At 38.5% G+C, this 19,710-nt stretch overlaps 1 protein-coding gene across 13 annotated transcripts in view; it reads right to left on the reverse strand.

Annotated features, from left to right (window-relative positions):
* Positions 1–19,710, reverse strand: part of UBAP2 (ubiquitin associated protein 2) — a 157,670-nt gene that overhangs the window by 4,748 nt on the left and 133,212 nt on the right. For 9 of the 13 annotated variants that reach the window (XM_074205961.1, XM_074205959.1, XM_074205962.1 and 6 more), the window contains 5 exons: positions 8,640–8,823; positions 7,415–7,484; positions 6,506–6,704; positions 4,943–5,034; positions 3,886–3,936 (listed from right to left, as the gene is read on the reverse strand). In XM_074205961.1, coding sequence (XP_074062062.1) covers positions 3,886–3,936; positions 4,943–5,034; positions 6,506–6,704; positions 7,415–7,484; positions 8,640–8,823 — 596 coding nt within the window. The remainder of the gene's footprint in view (positions 1–3,885; positions 3,937–4,942; positions 5,035–6,505; positions 6,705–7,414; positions 7,485–8,639; positions 8,824–19,710) is intronic. The other 4 variants (XM_074205957.1, XM_074205952.1, XM_074205958.1 and 1 more) reach the window with 3 other exon arrangements.

Genomic DNA, 19,710 nt, shown 5'->3' on the forward strand with positions numbered 1-19,710 from the left:
TGGTGTTTGTCTAAAATCAGCAACATGACAGTGAGTTATATAACAACCAGCACTCCCACCACCCTGGGGCTGAGGCAACTGGACTGACACCTGGAGAGCACAGAAGGAAGGGAGCAATCTATGTATGAGCAGCAGTAGCAGCAGCAGCAAGAGAGACAGCAAAGTTCATTGAGCTCAACCCCAACCTCCCTCCCCCACCTCCCCTGCTGGGTGGGGGTGGAGGCTGGTATAGAAAAGATGTCTTAGGTCAAATCAGTGCTGCCCCATATATCCATCTTAATAACTGAGGGGTCCCCAGTAAGTGCCTTGCCTCCCTCCCTCCAACAGGTCGACAGGCAGTCCCCCATGGCACCATCGGCAACTAAGCCATTGTGCCATTGGGGTTTGGGTGGGGTGCCATTCTGATTGAGCTGGAAGCTCTTTTGTCATAAAGCTGTCAAGGTCACAAAAAGCTGGCTAGAAAACTAAAATTTTTTATCTTTAAGATTGAACAAATTAACAGCTACAAATGAGGGTATGTTTGTTTGAGTGAAGCTTATATTCTAGACACCACAAACTGAATTACCAGCAAGGAATTCAAATCCCTTTCCCTGGAAATAATCACAGAGGGTCCCCCCTTCTCCTGGGCTGGAGGCTCTCTGGCAGGGAGGGCCTACCTGGAAGGTGAAAACTAAGCCAGGACCATGGAATACAGGCAGTAGTGAGTCATGGAGGTCTCAGTGTAGCTGCATAGCATAATTAATAATCTAACTCACATTTACACAGTGCTTTATGGTTTACAAAGAGTTTTCCTCACAACAACCCTGTGAGGTAGGTAGATAGTGCAGGTATTATCACCATGTTACAGATTGAGGCTCAGAAGTTAAGTGGTTTGCCCAAGGAGGTAGAGCTAGGAAATAGCAAAGCTAGGACATGAACCTGGGTCTTCTGACTCCTGGGGCAGTGCTCCTCACTACATCAGGTTGCCTCTCTTACCATTGGCTTGATGGAGGATGACTCCCACCCCACTGGCTAGTGCACACAAGTCACTGCTCTCATCTAGTTTTACTTGGCTGTGTCTAGAAAGAAAAAAAAGTAACTTGGGGAAATGACAGCCTTCCTCCTCCTCCTCCTCTCTGGGCAGAAAGAAGGCACAACTAACTTAAATTCAAAAGTGAGAATAGTGTGGGTAGGAGGAGCAGTGGTCATCCTGAGACAGGCATGGAATACTTGTGTGGAATCACGTGGGATTTTCCTGAGGGAACCACCTCCCACATGGGAACAGCTTCGTTTTGGACCACTGCAGATTACCAAGCCTGGAAGAATTTGGCCTTAAGGTTCATCAGGAAGGAATTCACCACCATTGCTAGCCAGAGGACTAATCAGAAACCTGGTGCTCCAGGTTTTCCAAGGAGAGAGGCAGTTACTTGCTTCTTCAGAACTTCTCCTAAATGTTATGGAAGAGAACAAGTTCTGTATACCAAAAATTACTTAGATATTCTGCCATACACAATTCAATCTATGAAAGAGGTGGGCATCATAGTTCCACACATTTAAAATGAGTAAAGCAAAAAAATAAAAATGATAAAGCTCTTTTAAATGTAAAGAATGGGGGAAATTCTTAAATTCTGAAAAGCTAAAAAATGAAAATAAAGAAAATGGGTCTTGTGATTAAATTTAGACAACCATTGGGTAGATCCCTTCATTTCAGTTCTGAGTTTTCTTTTTAGTTATTTATTTTTTAGTTCCTCTTAATTTAGTTCCTCTTAATTCAAATCTACATGATTGTTTTTAGACTCAAGTCCTAAACAGTATCTCCAATATATTAGAGAGGAAAATAAGGATTCTCTGGGTCAGAAATTCCTACAGATAATTTGAGTATATGATGAGGTTATGGTATGTATGGTTTCCAGGCTAAATATAATATTTCCAAAAGAGACATTTCTTAAAGGGAAGAAATTACAACTAATGCTCTTGGTAGATTTGTTATGAATAGAAATGAGATATCTTCAGTGGAAATCTACACTGTTTGGACAAAAGGAAAAAAAACTAAAAGATCCAAAAGATGATAATGAAAAATTAGGAATTTGGTCCCAGGCAATATATCCACTTGCAATTCGTCCATGCCAATGGGGAAATAAATTACCTCAATTGAGGAGGCAAGTCTTTTTAAAACTATTTTTTGCTAGGTTTTTTTTTTTCTTTGCAAGGCAATGGGGTTAAGTGGCTTGCCCAAGGCCACACAAGCTAGGTAATTATTAAGTGTCTGAGGCTGGATTTGAACTCAGGTACTCCTGACTCCAGTGCCAGTGCTCTATCCACTGTGCCACCAAGCTGCCCCTTAAAACTATTTTCTTTTATCCATTTGTGACTATATTCTGTCAACTTTATTTAGTAAAATTCTCAGAATTCAGAATGACTGTCTGGAATTGTTTTTAAAACAGTTCAAAAAAGATTTGGAAAATAAGAATTATAGAGTTTTAGAAAAGTTGCTGTGAATTTTCAGTCTAGTGAAGAAATGACGATAGTATGCCGTTTATGCCCTCCTAAAGTTGGGCTAGTTGTATCTAGAATGATGGCTGTAGAGATTATAAGAGTAAGTAAATTTCATCCTTGTGACATTGTTGGTCTGAAAAACAGTACCACTGACAGGAGCATCTTTACATTCAGGCACCAATAGGGAAAGTGAGCGCTTTTCATTCTTGGCAACTAGCAGAACTAAAAAGACTAAAAGGGCCAAACCTGGACTTGGAATCAAAGACTTTTAGGAAACCTTTAATCCAGTTTCTAAGTTGGGTGGATGAAGAAAATTATCTTCCCAACAAAGGGGATTGCTATGATAGTATCTGAGCAATCTAACAATGATATATCTGACTAGGCTTTTAGGGAAAAGGAGATAACTGACATTCAAATAGCCCATGTAAGAAAGGTCTCTTTAATGGAATCACAGTGGATAGTTTTTTTTTTTTTTTTACATTTAGCTTTTAAAGAAAAGAATGAAGGGTGGGGAGGTAATAGATTAAAGAGGACAGAAATAAAGTAGGGAAGGAGAGAATGAACCTAAATTGGGATGTGTGAAAAGAACATAAATTGTGTTAGATTTTCTATTCCTGGGGAATATTACTAGATTAACATTGAATTGATGTTCATTCTTTGGGACCCCAAGTGACATAATTTTAGTCCTATGATTTCATAAAAGGGCACCAAGAGAAATGACATTAAAAAAAGTATCACTGAAATTAATTAAACATCTAGCAAAAGTTCCTTCCTTTTTCCCCTCCTTAAATTTGGGATGAGTTCCTCCTCCTTCCCTGCAGGACCTTACATGTAAGAAGATCTGATCTAAGGGTAACCCAAGGCTGCAACAGATTTACACGGCCAGGTCCCTCTAAAGTCTTATCCCTTTACTCACTACAGATGAAAAGACTAGGCAGGAAGAGATTAGGAATGAAAATGGGAAAAGTGAATTTTTTTAATTTGAATTGCATGGAAAAGCAAAAGATATAAAATTAACCTTCCTCTTCATGGTCATTTTAGAATTCCCTAAATCAATGGGCAGCAATTAATTTTTCAGCTGGCAACTGCTAACTTAAATCTAAGCCATGCCTGTGAAAAGACCCTGAGCAAGCAAAAGGAAAAAGGAGAGGAAAAGAACATATGATGAGGAAAAAGCAGGTATGGTGAAGAGAAAAAAACAAAAAAAGGGGGGAAAGGTAGCTATTGTGGAGAGAAATAGTGTCAGCAAATGCCTCAGGTGCCTACCCCCTTCCCTTTTATTGTCTGGCCCATTATAGTGACGACAGTAGAGGAGAAACACAAGTCCATTCCTCCATGTTTAATCTTGCCTGCCATTTTTCAGGAGGATAGTTGTTGTGCCACAATCTGACCCAACAGTTTCCTACTTACCATTGGTAGCCTGGATTGGAGCATCTGGAGATCATCATAACCATAAATCTGCTTGAAGACAAAGATAAGCAACAAGGTCCATTATAACTCTCTGAATCTATTAAGTCAAAGACTTCCCCCCAAATTTTGAACCCCAGGGAAGAAGTTCAAAACTTTTTCTGGCAAGCCACCAAACGAATGGTGTGCAAGCACCCAAATGGGGAAAGAGGGAAACCCAAGGAAGAATAATTGTTACAACCCAGGAGAGAGATTCTAATTTGGACTTATAAATAACCAACTCACCCACTGGTTTTAACATATAGCTTGCTCCTTGGTGGAAGCCAGGAAAAAGGGAGGAGCCAGCTCTGTGCTGGAGTTGAGATCACCTGGCTCAGCTCCTACAGTCACAGGAAGCCTGGATTTCTAGGTTAGGAATTGGAAGCGCCAGGACTCTCATCGAACTACATCCTTCCCCTCTAACAGGTTAGAGTAAATCAGCAACCACGAACAGGTCAGCTGTCTCTGAGCACAGCTTAGTTTGTGGAGAAAATATCTTCAATGTAAAGTCTGAATGCTATGTTGTCCCAGGAGTTGAATTGTACATTGTTGGGAGCCAAGCCCAGTTGTGCTATTGATATCACTCCTTTGCCTTCATCAGTAAGCTCCTGTCTGTTCCTTTGCGGAATCTGGACCAAAGAGTGAGTGTACTCCAGGGTTTAGGCAGAATACATAGAGTAGCGAGGGGGTGGTAAGATTTAAGAGTACTGTTGGGCTTCATAGGAGGCCCTGAAAACCTACAGCTCCTGGAATGAGCAAAAGCTCTTATGCTTCTGGGGGTAGAGCACATCAAACATATAACACGGGGTAAGGAAGGTCTGCCCATAATGCCTTACCTAATAATCACTGATAAATAGCACTAAGGGCAAACTTCCTATTAGCAAGGGACATAGGAGAAAGACTGTAAATTAAGTACATGTAAGAATTTGAGGAGCCAGACAAGGGTCCTGGAATACCACCCCCAAAACTGACCAAGTCAAGGCAGTCAGAGCAGGAGACAAGGTACAAGTAGAGTGCTTACTGGGTAGGCAGGCAGGAGTCCTCCAGGACCCACAATGTACTGGTTATGTAGAAGGGGTGGGACACCTTGGGGTAGATTGGGGGGAGCTTTGCCTGTAGAAGCAAAAACAAAAACAAAAACAAAACAAAAAACAAAAACAAAAAAACAAACCACCGAACCATGTAAAGCAGTAATGAAAACAATATAGACAAGACCCTACTGGCCCATCGGTGATTAGCCCTAATTTCATGACAAGTCAGAATCTCAGTCAAATAGGTGCTGTAATAACAACTATACATAGAAGATTGGATCATATGTTTATCTGTTTGGGAATGAGGCAGCAAAACTGGAAAGGCAGTTCAAAGACTGATCGGACTGCTTACATTTTGCAACTACATCACCATCTCCTGACAAGTGAATATTGCAGACCCCAGGGAGAAAAAGTGAAGTCACTGCTCGATGAAATATGACTGCTGTGAGTGAATGAATGAGAGAATGGGGAGGAAGAGGTGAATGTGCATTAAAGTGTGATGAAACTGCAGTGATATGTACAAAATCAACTTGGGAGCTAATTGGAGAGTAAAGAAAAACCGACTTTAAAACCATTAATTTTGTTGCATTTTTGCCACCCATAATCTTAAGCAGGGGGATTTAAACTTTTTTGTGACATAGTTCTCTTTAACAATATGGTGAAGTTTATGTAACAATTCCTTTTTAAAATAATGCTTTAAATGCATAGAAGATGAGCAATACTGAAATAGCTATTTAAAAATGCAAGTTCATAGACTCTAGGGAAAAAACCACTGTTCTAAGAGAATACTGTTTACCTGGGTTATCAGATTTGAAAAAAAGGTAAAATGTATAGGATTGGGGCGGCTAGGTGGCATAGTGGGGGCGGCTAGGTGACGTAGTGGATAAAGCACTGGCCTTGGAGTCAGGAGTACCTGGGTTCAAATCCGGTCTCAGACACCTAGCTGTGTGGCCCTGGGCAAGCCACTAAACCCCATTTGCCTTGCAAAAAAAAAAAAAAAAAATGTATAGGATTATACAAAAAAGCTAGAGAGGAAACAAGGCTGGGCAAAGTCTGGACTGTGGATTCAGTGAAACAGCTGAGCAACAGTTTGTCCTTCAAGGTTAAATGCTTTCTGGGAAAGTTTTGCCTACTGGTGCAATTATAGCTAACTGCCTTATATCCTACCCCCTCCAGCAGACAAGAAAAGGCAACATTTCCCCTACTTTCATCAGGGAAGCTCATAAGCTGCCTTACTTCACATAAGGTGTGGTCAGTGGGATTCTGGCAAGGTTCATGGGAAACTACATGGGAAAACCTGGCATAGTTTGTCAAAACTGATCCCTTCTTGCATCTCAGAGACAACTCTGGCAGTTTTCTCTCCCCTTTGAATGAAATTTGAAGTTCCTCAGATGTATTTGAAGTTAAAAAAAAAAATCCCAATAATTCCAATCTCAAGCCTGGCAGCATTTAAAAAGAATGGTATTCTTTCCCTACAAAAGTCACTCCAAAGTGTCAAGATGCTAACCCGTCTGGTTACTGTAGGGAGAGGCAGCAGAGTGTTCATCTAATACCTGAAGAAACTAAGGGCGCTGCCCTGGTGGTTGCACTCGGCATGGAGGCGCTGCTGACGCTCAGACCAAGGCTGTTTGTAGTGTTCATGCTGCTGTTGGTCATGCTGACAACTGAAGAGGTGGTGCTGGTGGCAGAGGCTGAAGCAGCCGAGAAAGTGGTGGAAGGCTGAAGCGAGGCTGTGTTCTCAGCACTAGCATGCTGACAAAACAAAAGCAAGGAAATGGAACTCATGAGTGCCAAACTTAGAGTAAGCTCTCTTATAAATCCAATCCATAAATTACAAAAGCATATTTCCTTATGATCTCTAGATTAATTCCCAATACATTCGAAGTTTAATAATTCAGTGAAGGTGATTAGTGAAGCCACCCATTCATGCTCGTTTGCATAATGTACTGGATTTTACAATATTCTTTAGAGCGCCAGCCCTGGAGTCAATCAGGAGTAGCTGAGTTCAAATCTGTACTCAGATACTTAATAATTACCTAGCTGTGTGACCCTGGGCAAGTCACTTAACCTCATTGCCTTAAAATAAATTTTTTAAAAAATGAGAACCTTTTGGAGTTAGAACAAACCTTTCATGTTTCTGTTTTGTGTTCTTTTAAATTCAGAGTTTAAGAGGTTAACTGATATGATTTGGTCAAAATTGTTCTTATCTGAAAACCTTATAAAAACTCTCTCAAAAATCACACAATCAAGGAGCAGTTAGGTGGTATAGTTGATAGAGCACCAGGACTGTCAGGAGGACTTGAGTTCAAATCTGATGTCAGATACTTAATATTAATCTAGCTCTGTGACCTTGAGCAAGTCACCTAACAGCACTGGGTTGCAACCCCCCCCCCCCAAATCACACAAACACATGCCCGTGCACAAATACATGTCAATTCCTAAGTGGAAAAAAGAACACTTACTGTGTGTGATGTACTTGATGACAGTGCTGATGATGTAGAGGAAAGGTTGTTCTGATGACTGGACAGTGAGCTACAAAACAAAAGTAGTCAATTTTATTTTCATCAAGATAATGACTACTTAGGGGAGGGAATTTTTTTGGGGAACAATTTCAAAATTTGTTTTCAGATTATATATCATGTAGCCAACTGGCAGCTTCAAAAACCACATGCTCAGCTCTAGTGTTTTCCGTCTATTACCTTACTCTCAAAACTATTTCAGTACCAATGGCATCTCTGCACCCATCTAGACATGCGACATGCAACATGCCCCCACCAAAACTTGGATGGCCAGGTGCTGGTGCTAGCACAAATCAGCTTGAAAAACCCTGACTCCCATAACTATATTATCTTTTAAGTTAAAAAGTCAACTATAAATAGCATCTGTCTCTACTTTTTCTCCAAGTTTGTTAGAAAAAATATCAGAGTATCTTTTTAAGAAAGTGAAGTTAAGATTTTTTAGTCAGTAGAACCTTTAAAGGACAAGCAATATTCCACTGAATTTGTGACTAAGGGAACAATGTTCAAATACTGCCAAACAAAAAGACCATACTCATGGTCTGGATAATTAACTATAAATTCTAGGATTCAATTCAAACTCTTCCACTTAACATTATGAAAATCATATCTGATAGAGAAGGCTAACTGTCTGCAAAAGAAAGTTTTTCAAACATTTTAACTCTCAAAATCCATTTGATTAAAAGTCAGAACTATGTCTGGAAGAAGATATCATTGTCTTTTTATTTTTCATTTCAATTTTCATTTCATTGTTCTTTCCTAAACATAACTTGGATGAACATATTAAAAAAAAGGCTAAGCATTACAGTAGAAGTTTGTTTATATTACTTGGCTGGTGAGAATCAAAGCAGCTTGAATTTAAGATGTTATTGTGCTGAAAGAATAGACCTCACTATCATCTCATAATGGAAAAGATACTTTTTCAAGTATAAACTTATTTTCAGAGGAAATCTAAATAAAAGGCAGTTCCTTTTATTTACCTTGTTTTTTTTGCAAGGTACAAGCCACAAAACCTAAATCACATAATTTATTGTATCAACCATTAGATAAAAACATTATATCCTTACGGGAAACAAATCTCCACCAAGCTTTCCATCAGATTTAAAGCCAATCTTAACTCTCCCCCCTTCCTCCACTGGCCCCCACTCCAAACCCACGTATCACACTATACCTGCTTAGCTGAGCAAGGGAGCCACTGGATAAGTCATTGGATTGGGGCAAGGAAGGCAGTGTGGCCATGTGTGGGGTTGCTGAAGGCAAAAGCGTAGTACCGGAAGCTGTGCTTGGCAGAGAGCCCAGAGTCGGGAGAGAGGGAGAGGTTTCTGTTGTCTTCGGTGCTGTAACAGATGAAGTAGCTGCAACAAGTTTATTTAAGTTGCAGAAAAATCCATAGAAGAATAGGGTTCTGCTAAGTTTAATAATAACAGTGAATTTGTACTCAATAGAGCCTTTACTTTCCAACTTCATGTCTACTGTTAATCATGATAAAGAAGAATGCTAAAATAGTTTACAGAACATGACAATATTACAGGAAATTAGCATTCTTCACTTTTATATAAATTATTTCTGTACTGGAGAAATCATATCTACTACATCTGCATCTATAACACTACAGGGTCTTCTGGCTTCTACCTACAGACTGGATCAAGAAATCTTTCAGGAAAAGCTCTTCAAAGCCTTCAAAAGCAGAAGATTACCCTAAAAACTTTAAACATCTGTATTTACAAACTAAAGGTATATTTAAATTCACTTGAGAGAGGAAATGGTCACAGCCATATTTGGGTCAGATTTGTGATTTCATTGGTATGGGGAATCCAGGTGAGCAAATACCAACAAAGGTGGTCAGTTAAGTGCTCCTCAAAGGAACTTTAGAGAATTGCCAACTATTGGCAATTACCTCTTCACTCTAGAAAAAGACTATGACATCAGAAAGATGATGCCATGACATACAAGTGAATTGGATTTAAGTGAGAAAGGGTTATGCAAGAAAGGGCTGTTCAAAGTCACCAGTCTCATTTTCTTCTCCAGTCATCTGAGTTCAGTGGCCAGGTATGGATCAGGATGACTGGAGAAGATGGCTCTCTTTACCTTGACTTTTTTAAGCTAATGCCTTAAATTGTCTTGGACAGACTGAGGCAAAGCCCATTCAATGATTAATGCTAGATGATAGATGAGGCAAAGAATGGTCTCTTTTCCATAGTCCCCCCACCCCCCAAATCAATCTGTGAGGGGAAAACCTGCAAGTTTTCTGACCAAAACAGAAACCAATTGCTTATCACATTCATTCTGAGGCAGGACCTAAATAATGACCAAGTGGAGCTAGACCTGGGACCACTAGTTGGCAATCAAAGAGAGTCAGAATGATCTGGGGATAGTAAACCTAAAGATATCTTGCCGGGTTTCAGCAATCAAAATCTGCACTTTCTTGGGCAGAGCTCTCCTCAGCATGTATGAACAAGGGAGCACATAGCTAACAAGAATTGGTTAAAGTGGAAAATAATAGTGATCACTCTTTTTTTGCCTTTCCACTTTAGCCAGTCAGAATAGAGTAGATGGAGAAGACTGGGGTAGAACTTGAGGACCTGACTCTTGCCTTAGATATTTACTGGTTCTGTTACTATGGACAACTTGCTAGGCATCTGAGAAAAGACTTGAATCCAAGTTGTCTATCAATTGTGCCTCTTATATTACATTGCTGATATTACTTCCTGGATACATATTTGACTTTGCTTATTATTGCCTGGCACCTAAACTTAGTTTAGAAGCTGGCAAAACAAGGGGGGGGGGAAGATTTACCATGCCATTGTAGAATTTTCCCATCCATTTAACTCAAATATAAAGCATGGGTACTTTTCACATTTCATTGAATAGAAATCCAGTTCTTTGGCAAGAAAGATTGATGGTAACCTCTGGAGATACAAATGTATAAAGTAAAATCAGCCTAAATGTGTGTGGTTTTTCCCACAAATTTGAGTAAAAATATTCAAAAGGGAGAGTGGCATTAGAGAAGTTAATATTTAGAGTACAATTAAAAGAAAATGACATAAATAAATCCTAATACAATCAAATCCATCATTAACCCTCTATAACAGTATTAGTCTCATATGCCGTTCTTAAGTTGAGGTTTTTAAATGCAAATTACATTTTGCAATGTTTAAAAGTTTGAAAAATACTTGAGCATTAGGACATGTTAAAGGTTGACTGCATCACCACCATATATTACTCCTGAAATGAGTCTCAGTCATCATCTCAATCATCCATTATAATTATCTGCAAAGGACTTCAGAGGGTTTTTACACATTAATTTGATCCTCACAAGAATTCTATTAAGATAAACTGTCCATTTTTTGAAGGAAAAATAAACTGAAATTCAAGCATACTTCATAATAGTACTGTTTGTCCTTTATTCTCGAAGAGGAACATGACATCAGGGAGGTGATGCCATGACAAGCACATCAATTGGATTTGGGGGGAGGGGGTATACTGTGTTAAGTCGCCAGTCTCACTTTTTCCTCCAGAACCATCTGGATCCAAGGCAATGAGGGTTAAGTGAATTGCCTAAGGTCACAAAACCACTAAGAGTCAAATTTCTGAGGCTGAATTCGAAATTCCATCCTCTTCACTCTATCCACTGTGTACCTAGCAACAGTTTCTCTTACTTAAATAGAATAAGTCTGAAAGGAGGTGATGAATTATGGTTCTTATCTCAGTGTTAGTATCACAGTAAAAAAATCCAGGAGAAACATGGGAATTAGAGGGAGCCATGTTTAAATTCTGTTCTTTGGGGGGCAGCTAGGTGGCTGAAATGAATAGAGCACCAGCCCTGAAGTCAGGAGTACCTGAGTTCAAATCCAGCCTCAAGAGACTTAATAATTACCTAGCTGTGTGGCCTTCAAGCCACTTAACCCCATTGCCTTGCAAAAAAAAAAAAAAAACAACACCCCTAAAAAAACCCCCTAAATTCTGTTTTTGATAAATTCCTGTTAACCACTCTGACCTTCAGTCAATACAAGAGGTATTAAAGAATTTAAGTTTATATCAAATATCGTGAAATATACTGAGAAACAAAGAAAAAGAAAAAAACATTTCTTTTAAAAAAAGTTCACATTTTAATAGGGAAGACCACACACATTCATGGATAAAGATACTATGGGGGAAGAATGAGCAACAGGAAAGGGGGAAAGGGTAGTAAACAATTAGGTTTGACCACAGTAAGAATACAGTCAGGGAAAAGGAATGATGATAGGAAACAAGGAGGTCAGTATGGCTAGAAGAGTAAATGGAAGGCAGTAAGACAGCAGTAATAAGGAAAGGTATGATGAAGTTTAAATTATTGATATTTAGGGGCAGGTAGGTAGAGCAGCTCTGGAGTCAGGAGAATTTGAGTTCAAATCTGATCTAAGACATTTAATACTTACTTAGCTGTGTGACCTGTGGTAAGGCACTTAATCCCATTACCTTGCCAAAAGAAAACTGTTTATATTTAATTCATGAGATGTTAAAATTGGAATCTGAACTGTATTTTAGAATAATTACTGTGACACCTAAATGGATTAGAGTTACTTAAATCAGGAGACCAACTAGAATAGTTTTTATGGGGGGTGAGGTGGATTAGAAAATGGAAACTGGGGGAAGGCGGTTATGAGTGGAGAGAAGGGAATGAGAATTCAAGAAATGGAGAGGGGAAAAAAAACGCCAAGATTTTGCAACTGATTATGAGGGTGAGGAATAGAGGATGAATGTAAAGTTGGGAACTTGAGTGACAGGAAAGAATTATAGTGCCTGTAATTGAAAATTTTGTTAGAGGCTTAGAATTTTAGGGGAAAGGATATGTTTAGTTCAAGAGGCCTCTCAGATATCTAATTTGAAATGTCTTAACAGGAAACAGGAAACATCACAGATTAAAGGGAAGAATGAAAAGCCATAGCTATTTGTCTAAAGATGATAAATGAATCCATGGGAGCCAAAGGATTATCAAGTTCAGGACTAGAGAAAAACAAAAAAGAAGTAAAGTCTTGGGATATAATCTTAGTTACTGGAAGTGACATGGTTGAAGATCTAATAGGAGCCTGAGTAATACTCAACTAAGTTGGAAAACTAGGAGCAATGTCACAAAGACTTAATAACCAAATAGGTGTGAAATGAATGAAGATCCAGCAGGAGACTTAGAAGAGTTTAGGTAAGTTGGAAAACTTAAAACTTGGAGAGGATTAAATATTTGGGAGGAGGGAAGTGTCCAATGCTGGAAATTGATTAAGGAAGAGTAATGATAGAGTCGATTTGGGAATTAAGAAGATATTAGTAATTTTTGTAGTTGAGTGATGTGGCTGGAAGACATTTAGGCTAGAAGCTAGGAGGAAGAACTTAGTATGATGGCTTTTCAAGAAGTTTGGCTGAAAAATAAAGATTTGTAAAACAATGGCAAATGAGGAAAGTAGGTTCTAATGAGGTTTTTTTTTTTTTAAAGAATGTAGAAGAATGGGACATTTGTGTAGGCAAAAAAGGAAAGGAACAAATAAATCAGAGATTGAAGTTAGAGAAGAGAATGATGGGAGAGTGGGACAGCAGAAAAAAACGTATAGTTAAATCTCTTGAAAACAGTTTCACTGAATTCTTGTGATGGGTAATGTCAATTAGTACCCTTCAACATCTAATGAAAACCTCATCCTATTTTGTTCTATTCCTAAATAGAAATTATATCTCTTGTATGGTACCAGTTCTCAGTACTGATTTTGTATTATTTCCTATATCAGATTGCAGATTTAGGCAGTATCAAAGTTTGTAAAAGTTGTGATTTTTTTTGTCTTATAAAATAACTTGAGATTTGTTGCTAGTGATCTGTGTGCAGGACCCTCGGGAGTCATGTCTACTGTTGTCAAACTTTTTTTTACAAAGGTAGATACACACTCCTTTATTTATGAAATGATCACCAGATTGATGTTAATATTGTAAAAATTTTGTAGATTTCAGAACTAAAATAAGATTTTGTGAAAATTAAAGTTTAATAAATATATTTTTTAAAAATATACATAGATTTTCTTGTATATAAAATGGAATTGTAAGGAGCAAATGAGTTAGTTTATGGAAAGTGCTGTGTAAATCTTACAGCATTATGGATCAGATAATTATTATTACCACTAGATCAATACCAGTAACATTACAGTTTAGTATTTACCAAGCTCTGTATGGCAAATTAGAGTTCCCTACTTGTCACCAGTATTTAAATAATGTTCTCTGTAGGCAACAAATCAATGAGTCATTCTAGTGCTCTATCTGCTATTATCCAGAGGGGAACACTTACTAGCCACTTACCAAGAACACGTGCAGTGTGAATCAATTATGATGGGAAAAGCTGGGAAACATTGTGGGGTGGTTGAGAAAGCCCCTAGCTTTCAATTCCCACTCATGGGACCTTCATTTCACTGGGTCTCAGTTTTACTGTTAGAAAAATGAGAGAATTAGGTGAGATGACCACTGAGGTCCTGTCTAAAGCCTCCAACTTTCAAGTTTGGTAAATCTGTCTGTTAAAAAGATTAAAACCTGGGATCATATAATCAGATAGATAGATAATGGCTTTATTTTTAACACAAGTATTCATAGTACTTTTGATCAAATTGATTTCTTTACAATTAAATTCCATAAAATAAAGAGTTTCTTTTCATAAAACAATGAGCTGCACAAAATAATGTTTTAAAATTTTAATGTCATATTACACAAATATTTTATTGGTAAAATTTTATTAATATTGGAGTAAAGAATTATAAATAGAATACTTTCAGACTAAGGGTGGTCAATACACCATCTAAAACTATTACTGTTCGTCAGAGCAATGGTGAAATGTCCACAATGAATGTAGCCATTAATTTTCCTAAGTGTGTGTTTGGGTTTATATGTGTGTCTGTCTGTGAGTGAATGAGAGAGAGAAAGAGAGAGTTTTGTATAGCTCTGACATATGTCAGTATAAGGCAGGAATTTGGTGTGAAAAACATGGGCAATGTCATCCTGAGATCACTGGGTAGTAGGCTGTAATACAGCTTGATCAGCATTTACAATTGAATTGGCAACTATGAGGGGAACATGCAATGCCATGAATTCTTTCTGGACCCCAATGAGCTAATAGTGGCCCTTAACAGAACTTGCTTTCCAGGTTCCATTCAGTCAAAAGCAAGACAGTACACAGTAGGTGGCAACCAACCAACAAGCATTTGCTAAGTGTCAAGCCAGGGCAAAATGCTTTTTAGCACTTTGCTAAGTGCTAGGAACATTTGGGTAGATACAAAAGTCCTTCCCCTCAAGAAGCTTACACTGTATTGGAGAAGACAAGTACATGATCTGGGCATATACAAAACAGAAAGTTACCAAAGTGGGAGGAAACTGTCAGGAAAGGCTTCAATTGATGCTTTTAATTGAGATTAGAGGAAATCAGGTAGACAATTTAACTGTTTGGCTGCTTCTATAAATTTCATCCCATACTTGACTTCTTCCCTTTCAATATATATTTAACTGTTAAGGTCCTACCAATATCTTTTTGTCTTTCTCTTCCTCAATTGGAAAGCTAGATGACAAGGTTATGTAGAGACCCAGGCCTAGAGTCAGGAAAATCTGAGTTCAAATTCAGTCCCACACACTGAATAGTGGTATACCTCCAAGCAAATTACAAAACCATCCCTGATTGCCCTAGTTTCTTCATCTGTAAAAATGAGTTGGAGAAGGAAATAGCAAACCACTCCAGTATCTTTGCCAAGAAAACTCAAATGGGGTCACAAAAAGATGGATATAAATGAAACAAATGAGCTCCTCAATTTGTACCACCAGTATTCTGCATGAGGTCCTGCTCACATCTCATCAGAACTACTGCAATAGCTTCATATGATCTGAACATACTACAGTAATTTCAGGTATACTGCTAGATATATTTTTCTAAAGTATAATTCTGAGCATGCTGTTCTTGTGTTAAAAAGCCTTCAAATGCTACCCCACCACTGCCTGTCAAATAAAGCCCAAATTCCTTAATTTTACATTAAGATTACAGCTTAATCAAGCTACTTTTCCAGCCTCATCTCTACTATTGAGTGACATGGGCTATTATTTTTAAATTTAAGCTTTGTGGCAAGGGATGTCTCTTTTTAGAATGCCTTAGCCCCCTAAAAACTTACCTAACTTGCAGGATATAGTTAAGATGCCACCTAATTACCTAAACCTACTCCAACCCACCAAATACTCTCCAAAATTATAATGCTTATTTCATTTATGTTATTTAGTGTATTATTTATATCCTAAAAAAAATTCACAAGATTGCAGAATCTTTGAAGGGAAAGACCAAGCCATATTCACCTTCAAATATCCCATAAACCTTAATAAATGCACAGAGGGTGGAACTAGGGCAGAGCCAAGATGGCAACGTGAGTGCAGGAATTCCCAGAAACTCATCCCCCGCAAAAGCTCCAAAAGCAGGAAAATTATGACTCCAGCCACAATTTAGAGGGCCAGAAACCATAGAAAGACTGAATGATACAATTTCCCAGCCCAAATCAACATGCAGGATCTGAAAGATCTGTTCCACAGGGACCAGGAATTGGAAAAAGCTGCAGCACAGCCTGCTGCAGCTTCCCCACACCTAGAGAACAAGTCAGCTCTAGTCTTCTAGGAAGAGCCTGCGGGGCAGTTTCCAGACCTCTTGGCTGAGGGATTAGTGGGAATGGCTTGAAGCGGTGGTGAGAGAACACTGCCACACCAGAAGGAACAGGAAGGCTGGGCCAGCACTGACCTTCGAGCAACTCTGTGATGAAAATCTGTGGCATCAGCCAGTACTCCAGGCCACGCCCAGAGCACTCAGTCCACAGATGGTAAGGGGGTGGGAGAGACTACAGAGGTCTCCCTGCACTCCCTGCAGCAGGATTCTGCTGTTTGCCCATACTTAGTTCCAGGTCAAAGTCTACCATAGCTGAGCAGAGACCCTCCTCAAAGCTCCAGGGCAGGGAGTCCCTGCTCATCCACAAGAGCAGTCAGAGCTTCTCGTTAAGACCTTAGAGGAATTATGGTCCCTGACAGGTGTTCCAAAAGTCATCCAAAGCTTTGGAAGTGCAACATGTCTGTCACAGGCTGAGGAAATGAGCAAATAACAGAAAAAGAAAAACCCGACCAAAGAAAATTACTTTGGTCCCATGGAGGATTCAAAATACACTTAGAAGATGCTAAGTAAAAGCATTTGTATCCAAAGCCTCCAAGAGAAATGGGAAATAGGCTCAGGTGATATAAGAGCTCAAAAAAGACTTTGAGAAGCAAGTAAGAGAGGTAGGAAAAACTGAGAAAAGAAATGAGAGCATTTCAGGTAAATAATGAAAATTAAATCAGCAGGATAGTGAAGGAATTACAAAAAATGTTTAAGAAAATAACACAGTTAAAAATCAATTTAGGTCAAATGGAAAAAGCAACCCAAAAAGCAAATAAGAATGCCTTAAAAAGCAGAATTGGCCAGTTAGAAAAGGAGCTAAAAAAAAGCTCTATGAAGAAAATAACTCATTCAAATGCAGAATAGAGCTAAAGGAAGCTGCTGACTATGAAAGAAATCAAAAAACAACAAGACAGGGGCAGCTAGGTGGCACAGTGGATAAAGCACCAGCCCTGGAGTCAGGAGTACCTGAGTTCAAATCCAGTCTCAGACACTTAATAATTACCTAGCCGTGTGGCCTTGGGCAAGCCACTTAACCCCATTTGCCTTGCCAAAAAAACCCTTAAAATGTGAATATTTTATTGCAAAAACAACTGACCTGGAAAACAGATGCAGGAAAGATAATTTGAAAATTATTGGGCTAAATGAAAGTTATGACAAGGAAGAGAGCCTGGACTTCTCCCTCTCTCCCTCCCTCCCTTCCTTCTTTTAGTTTTTGCAAGGCAATGGGGTTAAGTGGCTTGCCCAAGGCCACACGGCTAGGTAATTATTAAGTGTCTGAGACCGGATTTGAACTCAGGTATACCTGACTCCAGGGCTAGTGCTCTATCCACTGCACCACCCAGCCGCCCCAAAGACTTCATTTTTCAAGAAACAATCCAACAAAATTTTCCTGAGATCCTAGAAGCAGAGGGTAGAATAGAAATTGGGAGAAACCAATGATCATCACCTGAAAGAGACCCCCCCCCAAAAAAAAATCCCAGGAATAATACAGCCAAAATCTAAAACTGCCAAGTAAAAAAGAGAAAATACTAGAAGAACCCAGAAAGAAACAATTCCCTACCATGGTGCTACAGTCAGGATTACATAGGATTTGGCAGCATTAATATTAAGGGATTGTAGGGCATGGAATAATATTCTGGAAGGCAAGAGAGCTTGGCTTACAATCAAGAATCAACCACCCAGCAAAACTGAACATCCTCTTTCAGGGGAAAAAGATGGATGCTCAATGAAACAGGGGACTTTCAAACTTTCCTGTTGAAACAATCAGAGCTGAACAGAATGTTTGATCTTCAAGTACAGAAGTCAGGTGAAGCATAGAGAGGGTGGACAGGAATGGCAAACTACAAGGGATTTAATGATGTTGAACTACATGTATTCCTGCATAGGAAGACTATACTGATAATTCATATGAATATTCTCATTTACAACAGCAGTTAGCATATATAGACAAGGCACAGGAGGGAGCTGAATATAATGGAAAAATATAGTATAAAGATGGATCAATGCACAAGAAAGGAATGTACTGGGAGAAAGGGGAAGGAGAGCTGGAATGGGCTAAGATTTCACATAAAAAAAAGACAAGAAAAGGTTTTGCAGTGGAGTGTAGGTGAGGGGAGTGAGTGAGCCTTCATTCTCATCAGAAATGACTCAGTGAAGATATAAACTATACACTCAGTAGGGTTATAGAAATCTATCTTACCCTAGAGAAAAATTAGAGGAAGTCAATGGGATTATGGGGATGGGGGGGGGAGGTAATAGAAGAGTAGGAAAGGGGACTGAGGAAGATTAGAATTCAGGAAAATACAGCTAGTAAGAGCAACTATGGGAAAAGATATTGATGAGACTTCTCTGATGGATTTATGATAAAAAAAAAAAGGCAAATCATCCCAGAAACAGAGCCAAGGGAATCTCAACACAGACTGAAGTATACTTCCCCCCCCCCTCTCAATTTCATTTCTCATTAGGTTTCTCTATCCTTTGTGTGGAGGGAGGGGCTTATGTTTACTTTCACAACAAAATTATTAATAATATGAAAATAAACTATTAAGAAATAAATAACTGCACAAAGAGTTTAAAATATGGTAGATAATCAAAAGAACCAAATTTACAGAATAGAATGAACATAATTCAAAAAGTGCTACAAGGGAAGCAGACCCAATTGCTGGCAAAAGAAGACATAAATATGTGGTATTTAATCTTATTGCTCACACTTATCAAAAGTTTGAAAAAAAAATCACATTAGAATTTCTATATAGGGGCGGCTAGGTGGCGTAGTGGATAAAGCACTGGCCTTGGAGTACAGACACTTAATAATTACCTAGCTGTGTGGCCTTGGGCAAGCCACTTAACCCCATTTGCCTTACAAAAACCTTAAAAAAAAAAAAAAGAATTTCTATATGCCTGAAAAGATTGCTATCATTTTCCAATAGGTAATGAAGGAAATTTACATATATAAGGCCACACAGCTAGGTAATTATTAAGTGTCTGAGACTGGATTTGAATCCAGGTACTCCTGACTCCAGGGCCGGTGCTTTTATCTACTACGCCACCTAGCCACCCCCTAAATAATTTTTCTATAATCACATCGTATAAATAAAACAGAAATACTAATATCAAATCCATACTTCAAGTATATAATATGAAGAAAAAAAGACTTAGAAAATAGAAACATGTTTTTGAAATGTTAGGAATAAAAAGGTCCATAAACAAGTAGAATTTTCTGCAAGAAATCCAGATATTTTCGAATTGTTTGGTAATGAAAGAGGGGAAAGAGGATAGAAGTAAAGAGGCAGAAGAAAATGACATGAATGTGAGATAAACTCTGTGGTGAGAAGCCAGAAAGCACAGGCAAGATCAATTTAAATTGTTAAATATAATTGGATATTAATTAAATTAATTAATTAAAAGCAATGCTTTCATTTGATTTCCCTACTGACAAGGGAGCAAGTTAGATACTCCCATACATAGTAGAGGAAGCAATAAATTATAACTCTTATTCCCAAAATTGTAGGAAAAGAAGTAAAAAACCAAATTAGTTACGCAACAATCAAGAAATAATAAAAGGTAA

Source organism: Macrotis lagotis, chromosome X (assembly GCF_037893015.1).
Source record: "Macrotis lagotis isolate mMagLag1 chromosome X, bilby.v1.9.chrom.fasta, whole genome shotgun sequence".
Taxonomy (NCBI): domain Eukaryota; kingdom Metazoa; phylum Chordata; class Mammalia; order Peramelemorphia; family Peramelidae; genus Macrotis; species Macrotis lagotis.